Source organism: Lagenorhynchus albirostris, chromosome 14 (genome assembly GCF_949774975.1).
Source record: "Lagenorhynchus albirostris chromosome 14, mLagAlb1.1, whole genome shotgun sequence".
NCBI classification, from domain to species: Eukaryota; Metazoa; Chordata; class Mammalia; order Artiodactyla; family Delphinidae; genus Lagenorhynchus; species Lagenorhynchus albirostris.
Genome location: NC_083108.1, coordinates 71,103,132 through 71,125,157, shown reverse-complemented (window position 1 = coordinate 71,125,157; position 22,026 = coordinate 71,103,132). Strand labels below are relative to the sequence as shown.

The window sequence follows — 22,026 nt, the reverse complement described above, 5'->3', positions numbered from 1 at the left end:
GGTGGGGTGAGGCATTCAGGGGTGGTTTCCAGGCGCAGCTGGGAGTGAGAACCACCATGCTAGGCAATGAGAAAGGCGAGGCTACAAATGCAAATCGTGTACAAATGTTATATCAAAGACAGGTGGCCAGGAGTGGGGCCCACTAGGCCCATATGGTGGCCGGTGACAGTGGCTGAGGTGAGAGCCTGCAGGCCAAGGCACGCCAGGTGGCTGCTTCAGCGGGGCAAGAGTAACGGGTTGGCTTCTGCTCCAGGAGTGACACCTGGTCCCCAGGGAGCGAGGAAGAGGGAGTGTCTCAAGGAGCAGGTAGGTTCTGGGGCCTCAGCCTCTGGACACCCTCCTCTCAGGCCCGCCTCCTGCAGTGTAGAAATGCTGCCAACTAGCCTCATCCCTGAGAAAGCATCTTGCAACCCTGAGTGCTCATTCGAACCATATGGGGAACTTTCAAAAAACACCCAGGCCCAAGCCCCACTCTGACCACGTACATCAGAGTCCGGAGGAAATCAGGAGCCCGAGCGTGGAAAACAGCAAGAATCACAACAAACCTGTGTCCAGGCAGAAAGCACATAGGGGCTGAGGGCAGAGGCTGGAGTCAGACCATTTGAGTTGGAATCCTGCCTTGGATGCTGATTCGCTGTGTGGCCTTGGATGAGTTACTCAACTTCTCTGAGCTTCAGTTTCCCGATCTGTAAAATGGGACTGAGATTGGCAATTATTCTCCAAGATTGGGGTAGATGAAAAGCGATGACTGAGGGACAGTGCTTAGAACGGTGCCCCACACATGGTAAGCCCTCAGTATTATCATTTTATGCATTATTTGTTTTGAAGGGCAGAGGCAGGCAACCCCCCATCAGTGATGCTAGGGTCATTTTCACATGTTAAGCTGGGGCAGATGTTCTTCCTATCGCCCTCAGATTCCTGGCAGTGACCCCAGGCGGAACCTGGAGAGAGAACCCTGGTGTGGGGGGCAGAGAGACTGTGCTCTAAGGCTGGCTCCTACTCGCCCTCCCCGTGAAGATGCTGGGAAAGAAGCCAGCTGCCCCCTAGTGGTCAAGGGCAGAAGCACAGAGCCATTTTAACCAAATTCTGCACTCCCTGCCCCAGCCCCCCCAAACTTCTCGGCCGGCCTCTTGCAGACCCAGGGCTTCCAGAGCTTCCGGTGGCAACGTGTTAGCTACCAGAGCTTTTGTATGGATTCTGCCATTTCACAGAGCCTTGACTTGCAATATAAAATTCAAACAGGGCCAGCAGGTGCCAGGCACTGGCTACCAGTGCTCGTCTCTTTCCCACCCCCAGTCAATCCAGTCAATTTTAGAAAGAAAGGAATATTCCATGACCTACAGCAGGTTTGTTTCCATTTCTTAAAAAAGTCTGCGGATTAGTGGGTACTCACGATTTGAGAAGGAAGGAAGCTTAAAATTCCCCTTTTTGGAAAAGTGGGCTGGAGCTCTGCTGAGGGGCTGAGAGCTTGATGTCCGGGCATCCGTCCCTGTCTGGCCAGGGCCATCTGGGCAAACCCCGCCCCATCCCCCGAGACACACAACCAAGTGACCCAAAGCCTTTCTTTCCACTGAGAAAGTGGCTGGAGAAGGGACAGGACAGGAGAGGAAGGTGTGGGCAGCTGGAGACTACCAGGCCCTCCCTCTTCTTTCCCGACACGAGTGAAGCACTGTTTACTCAAGATCTTTTTATTCCCCCTTTGCCATCTTTTCTGCAAACCCCTTGGGTTCAGACTGGAAGAAACTGCACATCAACCCTGCCTTTGGCCAACCCTCGGGCTGCAGGGTAGAAGGCAAAGACCACCACCCGGACACCGCCTGAGGGAACCCACAGTCTAACTGGAGAGAACAGCCTGGGAAGGCTTCCTGGGGGAGGTGAGCAGAGGTGGAAGGAGGGAGAAGGCCCGCTGCTCTGGGAACCAGACCCCTGCATCTCGGATCCAAGCAGCTCTGCCAGGGAATTTGTGGGTCTGTGGGCGCTTCAGGGAGGACAGGAAAGAGGCCCTTGAGTCTCAGAGGACTCCACATGGCCCCACTGCCCGCCAGCTCCAGAGAACGTTGTAGAACACATGGCTTCTGGGCCGCCTGACTCACTCTGGGGACTGGGGGGCATGGCCAGTGGGAGGGGTGTCACAGAGGGGCTGGGGGCCTCCCGGTCAGCGTCAGGAGCTGGGTGCCCACTGGCCGGCACAGAGGACAACTTCAGTGCCCAGGAAAATCGGGAAGGGGCTTCGTGGCGGGGTGGTTTCATCTCAGAGGCCATCCAGGGCTTGCCGGACAGGGGCGTCCAGGGAGGCGGCCGTGTGGACGGAGACACCAGGGGCACCGATGCTGGTTTCCCAGCAGTCAAACCCACAGCTGGTCAGCGCCTGCTTCATGGCCTCCACCTCCAGCCGCTCCAGATCTGTGGGGAGGAAGGGCAGCAGGTCACCCCTGACAACCATCCACTCCCTTGGAGAATGTTTGTCTCCGCTCACGGCACAGGCCCAGGGGCCGGTCTTCCTGTTGGTATGCCGAGCCTGGCACCCTCCCCGGGAGGGTTGTGGATCCCGAGTCACACGGACCTGGCCTTGGCTCAGTCGTGGGGCCTCAGACAAATGACTTCCCCTCTCTGAGACTCAGTCTCCTCATCTGGGAAAGGGGATAATAATGAGACCTACCCCTCAAGGGTCACAGTGAGGCTGGCATGGGCTACTGCAGGTGGAGAGCCTGGCACAGAGCCTGGTACACCACACACACTCAAGAATGTTCTCTCGCCATCGTCATCGCCGCCTGAACTAGGTCCCCACAGTCAAGGTCTCCTGAAGTTAGGACACGGTGACTCCCTGAGGCCTGGGAGTCCCACTGAGGTGGAGGGGGCCTCTGTGGGCCACTGAGGGCTCATAGCAAAGGGGAAAAGCAGGACAAGAAAAGGAAGGAGGACGAGGCCAAGAAGGGGAGACGGAGAGAAAGGAAACCAAAAGGAGCAGTGACTCCCACCCCAGCACAGGGACTGCTATAGGCCCGTTCCTCATCCTCGGCCCTGCTCTTTCCCCAGAGACTAAAAGGAAAGAGACCCCTTTCTTTTGTAGCAAGGTCAGTCCGCATCGTGGCCCCATCAAGAGGTGACAGCAGGGGATGCAAGGCTGGTAGGGTTGGTGGTGACAATGTCCTGGTTACTTCTCAAGCTCGTGGGAGGCTTGGCAGGTAAGGAGGTGGTGGGAACAAGCCCGGCACCAGCCTCTCTAAATGCATTTTTCCTCCTTGAATCTAGGCAACAATCTTACATAAACTAGACTGTTAGCATCCTTATTTTACCAATGTGGCAACAGAGGCCCAGAGAGGTTAATTCCCTTGACCAAGGCCATATAGCAGAGCTGAGACTGTTCAGAGGCCTCTTCTTTCTCCCAAGGGAACTGCCCAGGTGGAACCCTGCCCATCCCCTGGGTACCTGGCCTGAGAAGTGTGATGCCACAGCCCCCGCCGCCCGCGCCAGTGAGCTTGCTGTGCAGTCCGTGGGCCATGGTCACCTGGCACAGCCGGTCCAGCGAGGCATGGCCCACACCAAGGGCATTCAGATGGTGCTGGTTCATGTCGATGAGCTCCTGAGGGAGAGAGGTCTCTGTTCCTGCTTGGCCTGCCTGAGGTCGAGGTCCTGTGCCCGCCCTGTCCACGTGACAGCTGCTGGTTTGGGAACGCAAATGGCTCTGACTACCCAGCACACTGTCCCTCTCCACTGATAAAAGAACCTCTCCTTCCTGCAGGACGTCCCATGGGGCTGGGATGGAGCTGGTGGTGAGCACATGTCCCAGGCCTGGCCACAGAAGGCTCCGGCCATGGGGACTGATCAGGCTTGTGACCCCAGCTGGGCCAATGAGATCCCTCCCAGGGTTTACTCTGCCTCTTTCCTTGGAAGCTGCCAAAACTGGTTGACTTCAGAGGTAGGCCGCCAGTTATCTTCCCTGCACATGGTCAGAGATTACAGAGAAGATGGAGATTTCACACTAGATCTTTGGCCCCTGGATCCAGCTATGCCTGAAGCTGTCCCCTCTGGTCGTGTCAGTTATAAGCCAACAAATTCCTTTTCTGCTAAAGTCGAGATGGATTTCTGTCATTTGCAGGAAAAGAAGTCTCAAGTAATATGCCATCCTACAGCTCCCTCAGCTACCGATTTTCAGAATAAGAACAGGTTTGTAGTTCTAACAAGGTCACAAGTGGGGGAAATTGCTAAATGTTTGTTCAGGTTTCTTTGATTATGCATAATAAAATTCCTGCCCTCCTGCAGATCAAACAAGATGCAGGCTGATGAAATAACACAGCTAACAACCCTCACTGCCCAGGCGTCCCCTATTTACATTTCATTCACTCCATCGCGTCTGGCAAATCCCTTCAACACGCTGCTGGCACCCTGCTAGATGCCGAGGCTCTGAGGATGAGCGTCGGTCTGCAGGGAAGTTACAAATGTGGGATCTGGAGGCAGAGGGGCCTGGGTTTGGGTCCCAGCTCTGCCACTTCTTGGTCGTGTGTCTTGGGAAGAGGTCTTTCACTCTGAGCCTCCGTTTCCCCCCTTGTAAAGGAGGGATTGTAAGAGTATCTGCCTCATTGCTGTGAGGATGGAACGAGGTATCTTTCACATGATGTGTGGAATGGGGTAAGTGCTTGGCAAGCGTCAGCTGCTGTTAGTACCTTTACGGTTGCATTACTATCATCCCCATTTTTCAAAGGGGAAAACTGAGGCTCAGAGGAGAAAGTGATTTGCCTAAGGTCACTGAGCTAGTAAGGTACTGAGCTGGCGCGGGAAGCCGGGTCTGCCTGAGGCGAAGCGTGCATCTACCCCGCCTCTGAGAGCACCCTTGGCATCCCTCCCGCCACCCACTTCTTGCCGTGTGCGGCTTGACAGCATGCAGCTCTGCCCCGGGGTCCTGGGAGCGCCTGTGTGCCATAAGGGTTGCCAATCACAGGGCTGTCTGCCGAGGCCCACCTGGTTCTCCTGCCTGGAGCCGTCGGGCAGGGTCGGGTCTGCCTCCCCCCCGCAGCCCGCCTCACACACCCCAGTACTTTTGACAAACGAGCAGACAGGCGTGATGGCCCAGTGGCAGCCTCGGGTGCCTTTCACCGGCCCCGAGGGCTGGATGGGAGGGAAAACTTCTGGGGCCCTCTCTCTGCGCCTGAGCACCAGGTGTCACGTTGCCAAGGCAGGTTCCAGACACCTGTCACATTCTGATCCAAAATCTGTCAAGGATCAGATGACAGGCTGTGACACAGGAGAACAGCTCACTGGCTTGAGCGCAGAGCTGTCCGGGAGGCGAACTGCACATTTCAGCGGCTGCCGAAGCCAAAAATATACACGATGTATAATCGACGTGCTGTTCTGAGGCATTCTCCAGGGGCTCAACAGGGTGTATTTTAGGCAGCACTCCATTATTATTAATTTCCTACTCGGGAGGACTGTGTTCCCTTCCTTTCTACGTGAAAGGAATTGAGAATGAGCAGGCAAAGGCTGGGGGAACGAGGGCAAAAGCCCAGAAATGAATTAGATGGAGTCCCTACACCGGGCCTGTAGTAGATACTCATTAACAATTTGTTGGGAATTCCCTGGCGGTCCAGCAGTTAGGACTCGAGGCTTTCACTGTCGTGGCCCAGGTTCAATCCCTGGTCAGGGAACTAAGATCCTGCAAGCTGTGCAACGAGGCCAAAAAAAAAATTGTTGACTAAAGGAATAAACAAGTAAGTCAGTGACTCCCTAGCTCAGGGCCACTCACTAGTTGGAAAACCTCAGAGAAAGTCATTCTCTTTAGGTCTTGGTTTTTATATCTGTAAAAGGGTGGCAACTTATCCACTTCACAGGTAGGCTGTTGTAGGACTAAGTGAGGAATCATTTGTAAAGAGACCTGGGAGAGTAGCAGTTCCCACTCATTACAGGGGCTGCAGACTTAAATGCCTACAGTGGGACAGGGAGGCACCAGGCAAAGAGTATAGTGGCTGTGGGTAATACTTAGGGAGTGGTGGGGACTACGGAGAAATGGAGACCCCAGGGCCACTCTCAAGGGCGTCCCCTGGGCACCTCCAGCTGACCACTGCCACACAGCTATGTCAGCTGGGGCTGCCGGATCTTCTGATTCTTGCAGGGAAGCCAGATGGCTTTTTAATGCAGTCCATTCACTGGGCCAGATGGACCAGGTCTCGGAATGAGCCTGGGCCCTCTGGCTGAGCTGGTGGCTCGTCGGGCATTGTGCTCGTGTGTTACCCACAGGGCCTCACTGCACTCTTAAGACACTCCAGTGAGGCCACGATTCAGACTTGGGCCTGAGGAAATCCAAAGCGTGAAGTCTCAACCTCTACACTAGAATTAGGCACAGGGTGGTGGCTGGAGTATTGACAGTGAGAGAATTTTAGACCATATCTGAGCCACAGCATGCAGGTGAGAAACAGTTACTGCATGAATAGATGCACTTAGCAAACATGATGGGAAAGAAGCGGCCAGGGGAGAAATTGCTCCTGGACCTATGGAGGACTGTGTCCTTACATGCATGATCCCAAACCTGGCCCGTCGTACTTAGCACATGCCAGGCACCGCCCTCAGTGCTGTCTGTGTGTTCACTTGACTATTCCGAGTCACCTGGGAAGAGGCTTCAAAAGAAGGCACGCTTGCTCACGGGTGCACACACGGGTGCCCAGGCCCGGACTCTGTTTTAGCTCCCAGGGATTCTGAGCGCAGATGGGGAGCCCCTGCCTGGGACAGCGCCATGGGTGAGGGACCCCGATCCTGCAGGCGGGCTCTTACCTCCAGCACGAGGTAGTGCTCTGGGGCCGGGGCCGCCGCCATCTCCCCCAGCAACCGCTCGCACTCCAGGGAAATGGCGTCTATGGAGGTCAGGAGGGGGGCCACGATCTCTGGGAACTGCAGGGAAAGGGATAGAGGGCCCATGAGGCCTGGGGGCTGGCAGACACTGGACAGCTGCTCCAGCACCAGGGCAAGGGGAGGAGGTGTCCCCAGGGCCCACACCCACCATCTAAGGAGACCCCCCTCCTTCTGGCCTGGTCCCCGCCTTGTCCAGCCACGCTTGACCCAAGCGGGGGTTCTCACTGCAAAGCCAGCACGTCTAACAATCCCTGTTCTGCCTCCCAGCAGGGGTTTGGACAGACGGCACCTTCCCAGGTCCCCTCCACCCCACCCCCCTCCGCTAACCCACGAGGCAGAGGGAGGGCTTGGACACCCAAACGTGAGTGCCGTGGCCCTGCCGGGAACCCGCCCAGGAGTGGAGCCAGCGGCACCTTCAGCAGCCTGCTCCTGACGCCGGCCACCAGGGCCTTGGTGCTGCGAGGGACTTTGGTGTTGGTCAGCAGGATCTTCAAAGCTGGCTGCCTGTGGGGTGAAGAGGGTCCACAGTGAGCCCAGGACAGGGCAGCTGGGTCAGGGCTGGGGGCCTGCCTGTACTCTGCCCCACCCTGACCCAGTGCAGGAAGCAGAGGCCCGGGGAGGCGACGTCAATGGCAGGCTGGAGACAGGTCCAGGGAGCATGCGTTCCTGACGCCCACCCTGCGGTGCCCACCACCGCCTACAGCTGCCTCCCTGCTTTGGCCTTTCAGCGGATGGACATTTTCCTTTGGCTTGTGACTCACTCATTCATTCATTCAACCTCGAGCGAACATGCACATGGAGGGCCTGGCATGCACGGAGTTAGAAGTTCAAAGGGTACAAGAAGGGGCTGAGGTTCTATCCTGTGGGCCACCCCAGGGAACTGGAGAGGAGGGTGCTGGAGATTCAAAAAGAAAAAGCCACAGGACCAGGGATGGGTCATGGAGGGGGCATGGGGAAGAAGGATGCTCCAGTGGGCACAGGAACGCGAGGGGAGGGCAGCCTTATGGGAGAGTCAGGGTCCCAGCGCTCTGAGCCAGTTCTTGCCCCGCCTCGACGGTGCCCAGACCGGTGGCCCTGGTATGATACTAGGTGTGGTTAGAGGAAGTCAGTCACCCCCAGATGGGAGAACGGAGGGCCTGGGGTGGCCACGGTCAGCCGGCTCTCCAGCACGACCCCGTCGTCCTCATCTGCCCTCTGGGCTTTCTAATCCCTCCTAAAGCCACAACCCCAATTGTCCTTGTGGTTGGCTGTCTTTGGGGACTTAGCCACTCTTTCTTGTCAATCCAACCTGCCTTTCAGAGCACTGCTCCAAGGCCAGGGACAGAGCGTGGAGAATTTGGATGAGCTCTAGCCAGAGATAGCTGGAGACGGACAGGCCCCTGATACGTTTATTCGTTTTTCTTTTCACAGATCAAGATTGTAAAATCCAACAGGGCTGGAAAAGGCTGTCAGAAACCTGCTTGATCTCACCGCCCATAAGCCCATGAAATTAATATCGATTCTCAGCCTTGGAGACTGGCTTTTTTTTAACTTTACAAACGGTGAACATTCTATTTGGCTTTTCTCTTCCCTTTAAAGACAAGCCATTCCTCAAAAGGGCAGCATTCTGGGAGGTCGCATCTTGATCCTCTCCGCAAACAATGCTTTTATTTTATTTTTTTATTGAGAAGCACCAGGCGTGGTCTGGGGTGCAAGGGCTCCTCTTTAAGCCATTGGCGGGATTAATGTGGAGTCTGGCCTCCTGGCTTCTCAGAGAATCTGCCATCTGCTCGCCGCAGCGCCCTGTAACCAGCAGCAAAGGTCAGCCGCTCTGTCACCATCCATCGGGATGGGAGAACTTTGGGTATCACATCTTCATCTTTCTCAGAAAAAGTCCTCTGCAAACGGGCCTGATGCTAGCCCTGCGGGCCCCACAAAACTCAGGGTACTATGACATCCAGTGACCACCACCTGGGGCTATGCCCTGTAAGTGATCTGGGCCTGGCTATGTCCTCAGCCTCATCTCATCTCTGCCCTCCCTTGGAGCTCACTCCACTCAGCCACGCTGGCCTCCTGGCTGCTGCTAAGCACGCCAGGAACACTCCTGCCTCAGGGCCTTTGCACGTGCGTCTCCTCCTCCAGGGACCTGCCCCGGCCTCGGCAGCTCTGCTCAAATGCCGTCTGGTTAGAGGCTTCCCTTGATCAGCCTGTCCAACTCCCCCCTTCACTTTCCAGCCCTCACTCTGCTTTATGTGTCCTAAGGCCGTGGGGATGGCCTGCCGTGCCCTTACAGAGACATCTGTCTGTGGGCTGTCCTCCCACAAAGTGGGAGTTCCATGAAGGCGGGACTTTGGGTTCCCTGCTGAGGCCCCAGCACCCAGTAGTTTTTCAGAGATATTTGTAGACTGGATGAATGCATTTGGTCAGGAAGGAGTGAATAAGCACTTGATAAATACCGTTTCTGATTTCATGCCCAGGATCCCTATTACGTAAATGAGAAGACAGAGGCCTCAGGAGAAGTGACTCACCTAAGGGCCCCCAGCAGGCAAATGGCAGAGCTGGGCTCAAACTTGAGCCTGTGGACCCCAGAGAATCTGCCACCACCCCGCCACCACCACCAGTCACTGTGCACACCTTGGGGCCTCTCCCCACGCCTCCGCATGCCTGGGAAACTCTCCAGCGCTCAGCTCTTAATTCCCCCCATAGGCCATGCATGTGCCTGGCTACATCTGCATTGATCTTCTGTCCCCAGGGCCCAGTTCAGGGCTTAGGATACAACAGGCTCACAGGGAACAGAGTGAATGACCTGCCCCTGCCCTGAGAAGGACTCCCCAGGTCTGCAGCCTGCCTATGACTGTCATCCCCAGCGGCTTCAGAACCCCGCGGACACCTGTGTGCCGAGGATCACAGCCATGACTGCCTCCTCCAAAAGCCCGTGGGCTGAGGGCAGGCACGGGCCCACAGACCTCTGCATCCCGCCTTCGCTCCTGCTCTCACTGCACGTGGATTCGGTCCACCTGGCAGGGCCAGCCGCCACCTGGGCACAAGGCCCCCCTGCCATCGCTTCCACAAGCAGCCGGAGGAAGCTGTTCCGAGCTCCTAAATGGTTCCGCTCCCTCCTTTGTGTGGAGCAGTGGCTGTCACCCAGGGGCTCTTGCCCTCCAGGGGACAGGTGGCAATGTCTGGAGCTACCTTTGGTTGTCACACTGGGAGACAGGGGAGGTGCTACGGGTATCCGGTGGGCAGAGCCCAGGGATGCTACTAAACATCCCACGCTGCACAGGACCGCCCCCACTGCAAGGAATTCTCCAGCCCCAAATGTCCGCAGTGCTGAGGCTAAAGAAACGCTGATGTGGGGCCTCAGAAAGGCAGGCTTGGCTCCCAGAAGCTGACAGAGCAGGGGTGGGGAGATGCCAGAGGTGCAGGCAGAAGGAGTCCGCACCATGGCCTGCCAGGTCACTGAGCCTCGAATGGAGTGGCCCAGCTGGCAGAGGCAGAGGGCCAGGACCTGCTGTCCAGCTGCCAAGAAGACCACCCTGGCTGCAGAAGGTGACAGGGAGCCCTGGGACCCTCAGAGTGTGGAAAGGTGCCCTGAGGCGGCAGAGCACCCTGGGACAACCACTGCCCCCCCACAACTTGATGGAGGGCTCAGGGAAGAGCCAGGAGGCATCTGCTCCTGCTGTCCATGAGCTTCACTCCTGCCGCTGACGTTTCCACACTGAGTGCAAACAGAACAGAGGGTGTTGGAATTTAATACGCATGACTGTAATTTCAAGGCTTCCGGCGGGAAGGCGGAAGGAAATATAAAACAAGCTGAAAGTTGCTAAATGTCCCTCCCACTCGGACTCCCATGCCCTCACTATAGCAACTCCCACGTTGTCTTCTGGTGGCTTGTGTGTGTATGTCTGTCCCTAACCACCCAGAACTATGTCCGAGATTCATCTTTATATCCCTAGGCCCTAATGCAGTGTCATCTGGAACACAGGAAGGTATCACTTCTTGTTTACTGAACAAATGGACGGATGAACAGGTAACTGAATGAAGGTCTGGGGAAACAGCCACTTCCTGGAAGTGGAATGGCGCAGCCTCGCATGACCTCCCCCTCTGCTCTCTCGGCAATTTAAGAGGTAAAGTGGGGAATTCTCTGGCAGTCCGGTGGTTAGGACTCTGCACTCTCGCTGCTGTGGGCCACGGTTCAATCCTCCCTGGTCAGGGAACTAAGATCCCACAAGCCACGCAGCGCAGCCAAAAAAAAAAAAGAGCTAAAGTGGAGAGGAAAGAGCAGGCTTCCTCGCGGCCCACGCCCTGTGGGACCACACAGGGGAGGGGATGCCCAGGGGCACATGCCCCTCACTCCTTCCCAAAGAAATGGGGCTCCCCCCTTCCCTGCGAGATGCGGAAGCTGCGGCTCCCCCAGAATTACCTATTTAAGGATGAAATCTTCCCTTGCTGGTATCGGAGCACTCCTCCTAAAGAGAAGAAAGAGTGGGTCAGAGTCGTAGGAAAAGCTCCGTACCTGTGCCTCTTGGGAAAGGGGCTGGGTTTGGGGTAGGGGTAGAGTGTCACCGTAACTAGACTCAACCCCATAACTAGGCACCTCAGCTTCAGGCAGCAAAGGCCCAGGAGGGCGCGAAGGCGCTCTGCACCCAGGACTTGGGGTCCCTCCCTTACATCCAGGCATCCAGCTTCCCTCCGATGGGCTGCACGGCGATGGGGTGGAGGTGGGACTACAGCAGGCGTTCTCACCGGAGGGGAGCCCAGCTGGTGTGGTCTGCAGACCCCACAGCAATGGTTCCACAGCTTCACCATCTGGACCCCTGGGGCTGGGGGTCCCACTGAAACCGTAGCTTCCCAGGCCCCAGCCCACCTCCCAAGATTTGGATCCAGGACATGTGAGGCCCTGAGAGGTCCCCCGTTCCCCTCCCACCAGGAAAATGCCATCTTCCTCAGAATCCACTGATGCTGCTCACCCCAAACCCACAGAGCCTGGGCAGCTACGCTTGTCATAAGAATTTCTAAAGGACTAAAAATAAAGAACACAGGCCCGAGGCAGCACCTACCCCAGGTGCTGACGGCGTTGTCCACTCCGGAGGGGTTCCCATGAATCACCCTCTCCCCCTGGAAGGCCCACTTGTTAATCAGTTCCAAGCTCTCCCCAGTCCACCTGAAGGAGACACAGAGATTTGTCTTTACTGTCCATGGTGGTGAAGAGGGGGCTGGGGGTCACCGAGGGAAGCAGAGGGCAGGGGTCACAGGCTGGGCTTGCTGGAGACCAAAAGGCAAAGGGGCTTGGGCCCCCGAACTCAGAAAGAAGAGAAAAATAAACAATTCTGAACCTCTCCGGCTAAAGAGCACGCCCTAAAGCATGCCTTTTCGCCTGGTACAGCGAAAAGAGCCAAGGCTTTGAGTTCACAGGATCCTGCTTTTTGCCTCTTACGAGCTGAGTGACCCTGGGCCCCTTGCCTGCCCTCTCTGAGCCTCACTCTTCTCTGTAGGATGGTAACTCCTCCCTCCTCACAGGCTCAGCGCAGGGGTGTGGACCCCTCAGAGAGGGGTCATCTCTGGATCCCTCCCCAGCCCGTGGCCACAGTGCCTCCCCAGAAGGGATGCGGACTCAATGACGGTTTAAGTGAACAGACCCAAAACATGTGAGTATCGAACGAGGGCGAGTGCTCAGCCCCACTGCCCCACCTTCTCTCTCAGCTCTTGTTTCCTTTCTGTCGAGTCCCTGCCCCGTGAAATGGCAGAAGCCACTGGGGCTTGTGCAGCTGAGGTGGGTATCAAGCAGGGAGCTGGGGTGAACCCCATCCCGCCACTGACTCACTGGGCGTCCCTGAGCAACTGCGTCACCTCCGACCCTCAGTGTTCTCATCTGGGAAATAGGGATAAAGATGTCTACCTCACAGAGGATTTTGTGGGATGGAAAAACACACAGGTGCTTTGTAAAATGCCCAGGGGAGAGTATGTGCTCTGGAAAAAGAGGCCACCTGGGATCACAGCACCTGGAGTCACTCCAAGCCTGGTCCACCCACTCCTTTGCTGTGGAGCCTTGGGCAAGTCAATCACCCCCTCTGAGTCTCTTTCCTCATCTGTCAGATGAGGATTTTAGGGACCTGAGACTCACACGGTGGTTGTGAGGCTATGACTCATAGTGAGTTAACACTGCTCAAAGCTACTGATTACCCAGGGCCAAGCACTGCGCTAAAGGCTTTCTCTAATGGACCATCTGTAATCCTCACAATCACAATAACTCAAAAGGGAAGGTACAATTACCATCCCCTTTCTTACAGCAGAGGACACCGAGATTCAGATCACAGTACCACTCACTGCCTGAGCTCGTTAACTACCGACCTTTTTGGCGCTGACGAGACTCACTCACTTGTCCAATATTTATTGAGCATCTACTATGTACCTGTGACTAAGCCCACACAGACGTGGTCCTTAACTGCTTGTAGCTTGGAGTCTAATACAGAGCAGATGTCAGGAAGCCACCAGAACTTAACTACAGCCTCTGGGAAGTGCGATGCCGGCTGGACGGGGCACACCCTGTTCTGAATGGAGGGGCTGAGGGACAAGGTGGGTCAGTGAGGCAAGACATAGCGGGAGAGCAGTCCAGCCCGAGGCTGTGCAGCCCGTGTTACTCCTGGAACTGGACAAGAACTGGCCCTTTCCAGGACCGAAAAGTGAGCGAGCAAGCCAGCAAGGTGAGGAAGGGGTAGCTGAACATAGCCCAGGGCCTGGCCCACTCTGCAAACTCGAGCCTTCCTTCCAACTGGGAAATGCTGGGGGGCAGGGCGGGTGGGTCTGCTCTCTTCACAGCTTCTGAGAAGGAATGATGGGTCTTCAGGGGAGGTGGGAGAACTGGGTGGAAGGAAGCAGCACGAGAAACACCACACCCACGTGCACATTGGACACTGGCTCACCCACAGGCGTGTACATGCACGCACGCACACAAAACCACCCATATCCTTTGAAAGGCAGAGCCAGTTGGCCGGCCTGTGGGCAGGTGTCTATTCGGGACACCCAGGGCAACACGGCCTTCACTGCTCTGGGCTAGAAGCAGTGATCAGCACACAGTAATGAGCGGCTGTCTTGAAGCCTCCTTCCTGAGTCACCATCTTATCTCGGGATCAGCACATGTCAAGACTGGCAGCTCCCCCCACCCAAGGGATCATAGGTGCTGCCCCTCACTTTCCGATGAGGAAATGGAGCCCCAGAGAGAAGCCAGTTAACCGGCAAACCTGAGATTCCTGAAAACCATTCCGGAGAATAGCTGCCTCACATCCCCCGCAGGTGCAATCATTACGGGCTCATTACCTGCGGAATGCTTCCCACGGCCACCTCTGCGGGCCCCTCCCCCCCAGCCCCGCCCCAGCCTCTCTCCAGCACACGCCCTTCAGAGCAGCCCTGGGGAATTTGGACCGGGAATCACATCAACAGTCCCACACACCTGCTGTGGCCACGGGCTTAGCCAGCAGAGCCCCCGACAGCACAGCTGGGCCCACATGGCTGGTACGTAAGGCCCCCCAGCGGGAGGGCTCCCCGGAGCCATGAGGGCCCAGGGCAGGTGTCACCAAGAAGCTGCCAGGCTGGACGCTGGGGCCTCATCCCCAACTCCCAGGGCAAACTGCATTATCTGCGCTAGGGCCGGTTTCTCAAGTTTCCCCAAGTAACAGAAACAGTCCACCGGCAGCCCTGTCTGGACAAGCCTCAGTGACTTACAATAAGCCGCGGAGGAGACGCTGCGACCTTGTGGGTCGAGGACCCGCGGGAGGGGAGACGCCCTGACCTGACAGACACTCCTATGTTTATTTCTCAGCACGTTACACTGCTTTTCATAACCATTTGGTACCAGCTGGCAACACCCGCCGGGTATCCGTATCGACATTTACAGCCTCACTGAGTGAGGTTCCCAGGGTGGGGTGGGGGGGCAGCAGGCTGGCCAAGGTCCCTCAGCGAGTCGATGGCAGGGGCGGCCTGATGGCTCCTCTGATCCATTGCCCTCTACATCTGGGCTCAGGCTCTTTCTACCAAATCACGGGCACCTGAACCCAAAGGAGGCAAGGAGGGGTGGCGGGTTGGGGGCAAAGAGCTCAGGCTCTGGATTCAGACCGCTGGGTCCAGATCTAGCTCTGCCATCACTAGCTGTGTGGCAGCCCTGTCCCCCAGCGTCCTCAGCTGAAACGTGGCCAAGGGACACCTCTCTCCTCTTGGTGCAGGGTGCGGAGCCCAGGAAGGACAAGGAGCGAGGCAAGGGCCTGATTACCTGCTGGTGGCCTCGCCATCCTTCAGTGGGTTTGGGATCTCCTTGCACGCAGTCAGGAGGGCAGCCGCCAAACACACGGAGTAGGCGGCACTGGAGCCGAGGCCGGCCCCGGTGGGCAGCTCTGACCACACGATAACGTCCAGGCTGGGCAGGGCTCTGAAACACAGCAGGCAGCAGAGCGTGACTCTCCTGAAGGGCCGTGAGGGGCCAGCGCTGAACCGGCGGCCCAGACCCAGAACTGGACACGGGCAGGGCCTGACTCTTAATTGTCTGGCCCAGTTTTCTGACCTCGGGGAGATCTCCCAACCCCAAAGGCACCCCTGTTGGATGGCAGGAACTCATGGTGAATCAGACAACTTGAAAATAGGGAGAGGGTCGTTTAAGTTACTATGTTGTTGTCCAACCGGAGCTCTTCCTAAAAGTGCCTCGCGATCCACCGACCATTCCTGTAAACTCCTTCCTGCTCCCCACACAAGCAAGGCTCTTTCAATGCCCTGCCCTCAGCATAGGCTGGTCCCTCTGCCCAGGACAGCTCTGCACCCCTTTCTCCCTCAGGGGAATTCCTACCCATCCTGCAACACCGTCCTCAAATGATCCCCCTGGGCGCTGATACTGTGTTCATGGGATGCCTCTCCTGCCGGACAGCGTTTCCCAGCCGCGTGTAACACAGGCCTGCTCTGGATCAGCAGAGTTCCCAATCGCTGCACCTTACCTCTACTTCCCCCCAGCGAGAACCGTCAGATGTCAGGTTCTATCATTTCCATTAAGCACTCTTCCCGTTTTCCAAATATAACATTATAAGACTGAATCTGCCTCTTCAAACTGCACATGCCCACCCCACCCACATCAGATTCTGGAATGTGTCCCCCGCCCTCACCCCAGAAAGGGACACGCCCCTCTCAAGGTGAAAACCCCGGCATTGGACTGCAAGTGTCAAGACGCGATTGAATGCGTCTGCAGCGCAGCGCCCGGGCCCAGTGGCCGCTTAGCCAGCGTCTGCTGCACAAGTGAAGGGCTGCGCCCTGAGGCTTTCCCTTCAGGTTCTGGACCACCGCACTGCGTGCCAGTTACAGTGCTAGGCCCATTTCATGTATAATGTTTCTAATCCTCTGATAGTTTTTCTGAGGAAGGTGATAATGATAATAGCTAACATTTATCAAGCTACGTGCCAGGCTCTGAATCAAATACTTTAAGTAAATGAACTCATTTAACTTCACAGGAACCCTACGAGGTAGGTGCTATTACCACCGCCATCTTACAGATGAGGAAACTGAGGCTCAGGAAGGGTAAGAACCTCACAAAAGCTAGTAAATGGTCGCGCTGGGGTGTGAACCAACGCCGTCTGACCCTCAGCCCATGCCCTCTGTCACCATGTGATACCACCTCAGCAGGAATGTCCCCCTCTAGGAGCCGGCTTTCCCGAGAGAGGAGACAACCCAGATCTTATCATAACACAGGCTTCACTCTGCTAATCATGGAGTTCCCCTGGAGCCTGTGGGATGTGGAACAAGGGTGCCTCTCTGGGCATGGCTTGAAGAAGATACACCGTGGATCTGAGAATGGAATCTGGCTTTGGTTGAATCGAAGAGGCCAGAGGAGGCAGTGTGGGGTTAAAAAGGCAGGCGCCGACACTGAAGGGAACTAAGTTGATTTCCCAGCTCTCACCACTTACTAAGTAGCTGTGTGGCCCTGAATGTCTCTATCTCTCTGGGTCCCAGTTTCTCCCTGTGCAAAATGAGGAGAGTGTCCTTCTCGTGGGGTTGCCATGAATACTGAAAGTAGACCTGAAAGCAGACCATACATATAGGGTCTAGCATGGCTCCTGGCACGCGGCGAGGACAGCTGCTGTTATTCAGAGCCTGGGAAGGAGCCTGTGCATCGTCCAGCAGCCAAAACTACCGCCACCCTGGCTCAGTTTCCGGGGCAGGCTGCACCCAGACTCCCTGCCCCGACCGCGCACACACCTCTGACTCTGGCAGATGGACAGGTACAAGTAAAGGAAGGACAGCACAGCCAGGTGCTCGTGGTCGGCACAGTCCTCGGGGAAGCCCGCCACCTCCTTCAGCTTCTCCATTTGCTCCGGGGTGAGTGCTGTGACGTCACCTTGCTCTGTCACATGGGCAAACAAGTGCAAGCGGGTGGGTGAGAGGACCTCGGGGCTTTTATAGACACCAGAATACAAAAGGCCGAGCAATCACGGGAGTCAGCATCTGGATGGACATGGACTCAGGGTCCAGCACCACAGCTGAGGGTGTCAGGGGACTGCAGGCTTGGGAGGCAGGCAGACTTGGGTTTGGGCCCTGATTGTGCCAGTTACTGTGACCTTGAGTAGGTGACTTAATCTATTTGCACCTCAGTTTCCCTCCTTGGCAAACAGAGATAACAGCAGTACATCCTCCCAGGGTTGTTTAAATAAGGTACAGGGTATCCTTAGCACTGCTCCTGGCATATAGTAAGGGCTTAACTGCTAGTAGTTTTCAAATACACACAAGCACACACACACACGCACACACAATCAAAGGCCTAGGACTGAACTCCACAGTACAAAATCAAAACCAAAGGCAGTATTATTTCCCTCTCCCAAAACATAATTAGTGAGAACAGGACACACACATAAAACTAGGACACATAAATGCCCGAATGTTCACTATGTTTAGGACTATTAGGAGGGAACAAAAAACACTGTAAGAAAAATGTGGCAGACCCTGGCAACCTAGTAGAAAACCTGACACCAAAAAGTTCAGATCCCCTTTGTCTCCTTGGAGAAGTAGCCTAACGAGCCCTTGCGAACGACTACACTCCATATCACAGCCTCCACCCACCTCCCACCCCGTGGGATCATCATAGCAACCCTCCCAGGCATCATGACTCTGCTCACAGGGGCTCAGAGAGGTAAGTAACCCGCCCAGGCTCACACAGCGAGTCTCAGACAGGTGGTCTGAGACGTGTGCCACTATACCTGGCTGCTCAATCCGTGCTACTGACATACAAAAGTAGCAGCCAGTTCTCATGGAACGTTTCCGGCCAGGCTGAGTGGCCTGGGGTAGCACGGAGAGCAAGGGCCAGGTTGCTCCAAAGTAGTGACTCTGAATTGAGGCTGTCCCTGCAATCACCCAAATACACACGCCGGGTCACCTACCACCACCACCGATTCTCAGTAGGAGAGGGGCAGGGCCAGGAAGCCATCTGTACTGTTAAAACAACAACAACAAAAACCTCCCCCGGGGATCTCAAGGCAGAACTGAGGCTTGCTTGAAATTGTGGGTTTTCAACTTTTCCTTCATCTCCCTGCAGGGTTTGGGAGTGGCTGAGTGACTAGCTGTGGACTGATTCTCATGGGGGACAGGGAACCGTCTGGAAAAGGCTCCTAGGGCTTCCCTGGTGGCACAGTGGTTAAGAATCCACCTGCCGACGCAGGGGACACGGGTTCGAGCCCTGGTCTGGGAGGATCCCACATGCTGTGGAGCAACTAAGCCCGTGTACCACAACTACTGAGCCTGCGCTCTAGAGCCCGCGAGCCACAACTACTGAAGCCGGAGTGCCTAGAGCCCGTGCTCCGCAACAAGAGAAGCCACCGCAACGAGAAGCCCACGCGCCGCAATCAGGAGCAGCCCCCGCTCGCCGCAACTAGAGAAAGCCCGCGCACAGCAACGAAGACCCAATGCAGCCAAATATAATTAATTATTTTTTTTTAAAAAAAGGAAGGCCCCTGGAGGAGTCTCACTTGCCCCATCCTGGCTGGGAGACACTGTTCCAAAGGATGAGGTGTCAGCCCAGACAGGAGGCACTGAGAGCAAAGAACACACCGCAGCTTTGCTGCAGACAGCCACTCCGCTGATGAACGAACTGTGTCTGCTCAGGAGTGGACAAAACAGTCCCAACACTAGCAAAAATGAGCACGGAGGCCTTTATTTATTGGCATGGGAAGAGAGCCCCAATATATCGAAGAAGGCAAAAATCCCACACGCTTCTAAGAAGTTTATATGGAAAAAAAAAAGAAGAAAAAGAAAACAGAAAAAGAAAGAAACAAAAAGAAAAAGAAGGAAAAAAAAGAGAAAAGAAAAAAAAAGTTTATGTGGCTTGATCCAATTTTGGGTAAAAAACAAGCTCTCTCCCTATCTCAATCAATCAAACTACTAGTCTACAGGAAATTACCCAGAAGGATGAACACCAAAATGCTTAGCGTTGTCCTGGGGGGGTGGACTGGGAGGCAGTGATAATTGGGGATTTTTTTTTTCTGGCAACATCTCAGCATTGACCGTATTTTCCAGTAACATAAGTTACTTTTATTTTTAACGATCTTCAACCACACACAACACCAAAACATTCTCTTTGTTAAAACAACATTGTAGAAGGGAGGTTCCCTTCGTCCGCTCCCCGACCGAAGGACCCTCCAAGACATAACTAATCACCATTGTCAGTGGATATATATCTTCCCAGGCCTCTTCCCTGCATTTACATACTCACTGATACTTAATCCATACGTGCTGTTTTGCATCTTGTGTTTTTTCACTCAACAGTAGGCCCTGATGACCTGTCCCAACGGCTCACATAGACCCAGTGCATCACTTTATGCTTTTAAATTTAAAAAATATTAATAAATAAGTGAAGCTATTTTTGTGGGGACAGGAGAGAAAACACCCCCAGAGTGGCTGGCTTTTGGTCCCTTGGGGACAGCCTGGGCTGACAGCCCAGCTGTCCTCCTTCCCCTTCTCTTCGGGGCCCAGGCTCTTCCCGCACCTGGTTCCTGCTCCCTGCACTTACTCAGAAAGCTGGTGTCCAGCATCTGAAGCTTGGCCACATCCCAGACCCGCTGGATGCCAATGTTGGGTAAGTTGAGGCCCACTTTCCCATTGCTGTGGGGCTGAAACCGGAGGAATGTTCTCAAGTTCAAGGCCACAGCCAGTGCTACCTATAGAATGAAGAGCACAAGCAGTTAGCCTGAGGGTGGTTGGCAACAAGCATGGCTCCTGTCTTAGGAAAAAGGGGCCCTTGTCAATGAGCTGAGAAGAGAGGGCAAATACTAGCACACAGGCTACTCTCACCTATGCCCTTGGCAGACACTGCTAATCAACCTTGGCACCCTCTCCCACGCGCCTAGGCACAGCCACTACCAGTCAGTCAGGAGTTAATACCTACTTATATTTGCCCTCCCCACGTAAAACTTCACACGTTCTCAACACCAAGGAATGGCTTCCCCATAATCACCATGCTTTCAAAGATAAATATAAGTTAAAAATATGAAAAACGACAGCTTGAAAGAGTGGAAAAAGCATGGCTTTGGGTTCAAGCAGACTTAGGTTCACTCCTAGCTCTACCGAGGTGTACGGGACCTTGATCAAGTTACCAATCCCCTCCTAAGTCCCAGCTTCCACGTCTGCAAAATAGGATAATAAAAGTTTAACATCAGAGGGTAGTTGTAAGAGGTAAATGAGACAATGCATGTCTCAGGTTCCTTTGCAGAATCCTACTCGTTTTCCCCAGAGTTTAGTCCTTAAAACTCTTCTCTTCTCCACCGAAGCTCACTTCCTAAGCGGCCTCATTCCACCCACAGGGCTTTCCATGTCATCTTTTTGCTCTCTTACTGGGTGGGCCAGAGAAGCCCTTCAGAGGGCCTAAGACCTGTCTTTTCTTTGCCCAGCTGGGGAGAAACTGACCTCCTCTCTGATGTACTCCCAAGCTATGCCTCAAGGCTTCCTTTCAGCTTCTTTTAAGGTTAGCATCAGGGAGAAGCAGTTCCTAATCCTCAGAGCCTCAGGGGGCCTTGTACCTTGCCATGGACCACGGCATGCTCCCCATGAAGGATGACTTTCCCTGGAGCAGACACTAGCAGGACTTCTGACAACATGGCTCCTGGGAGTCCTGAAAAGGAAAGCCAGAAAGAGGATAGAAGGTCCCCAGAACTTAGAAAATGCCTAGTTCAAGCTCACCATTATAATAAAAAAGGCAGCTACCATCAGCATTTGCTATGTGCCCAAAAAAGCAGTGCAGGGTAGCAGTCAGCTAGACACATCAAATAGATCTGGGTTCAAATCCAGCTCTTCCACTCCCCAGTGATATCATCTTAGCTAACTCACTCAAATAGCTATGAACCTCAAAAGTTACACGGGGACAATAACTGTACTTACCTCAATGGGTTTTGAGAAGATTAAATTAAATAATGCAAGGGAAACATTTATGGTCTGGCACACCATAATCACTCAAATACTCATAGTTACTTATTAATGGCTCTGTTCTTGGTTCCAGCTTTTATTATTACTACTATTAAAGATAGAAATTTAAATGAAATCATGAACCGGAAGGAACCTTTTCCTGGACATTTAGGCTGTTTCTAACGTTTCACAATTACAAACAGGGTGCAGAAAACAGCTGTTATACTTTTTTTTTTTTTTTGCACACTTAAGTCAGGCTCTCTACAAGACAGAGTCCTAGAAAGTGACTTGCTGGGCGTACGTGTGCGCGTTTTAGATTTTTATAAATAATGCAAAACTACCATCCATTTAAGGGTTTACCTCAATAGCGTGAGACCAGAACCGCACTATGCGCTAAGTATATACTACAGTGATTCCTGTTTCTTAGCGGGGGAAACTCAGGCTCGGAGTGGGGGGGCCTATCGCTTGTCCGAAACTCCAAATCCGGTCTGTCAGATTCCAGGTTGCCGGCTCGTCAGGACGGATTCTCAGAGTTGGGGAAACTAAGCCAGAGAAGCTGGGAGCCCGGTCCAGGGTCGTCCTGGGTCTCGGCCTCGGACTTCGCGCCACCCTGTCCCGGGACCCCGACCTCTCACCTGTCGCCACGGGGGTTCTGCTTCCGAGCTCGAGCCGCTCCGGGACTCCATCCCCAAGCTCGCGGGCGGCGGGGGGAAGAGGCCCCTTCCTTCGCTCAGCCAATCAGAGCGCGCGAACCGAGAGCCCCTTTACCAATTGGCTTGAGAGTTGGCC

At 54.8% G+C, this 22,026-nt stretch overlaps 1 protein-coding gene across 1 annotated transcript; it reads right to left on the bottom strand.

The window, feature by feature from the left end:
* Positions 1-1,672: 1,672 nt before the first annotated feature.
* Positions 1,673-22,001, bottom strand: MVK (mevalonate kinase). Its single transcript, XM_060121064.1, is given in 12 exon segments — positions 1,673-2,304; positions 2,306-2,403; positions 3,430-3,583; positions 6,763-6,879; positions 7,254-7,344; positions 11,243-11,288; positions 11,880-11,983; positions 15,086-15,241; positions 17,050-17,194; positions 19,850-19,997; positions 20,856-20,947; positions 21,873-22,001. Coding segments are annotated over 11 exon segments (1,461 nt in total). The 5' UTR covers positions 20,934-20,947; positions 21,873-22,001; the 3' UTR covers positions 1,673-1,980.
* Between the last annotated feature and the right edge of the window lie 25 nt (positions 22,002-22,026).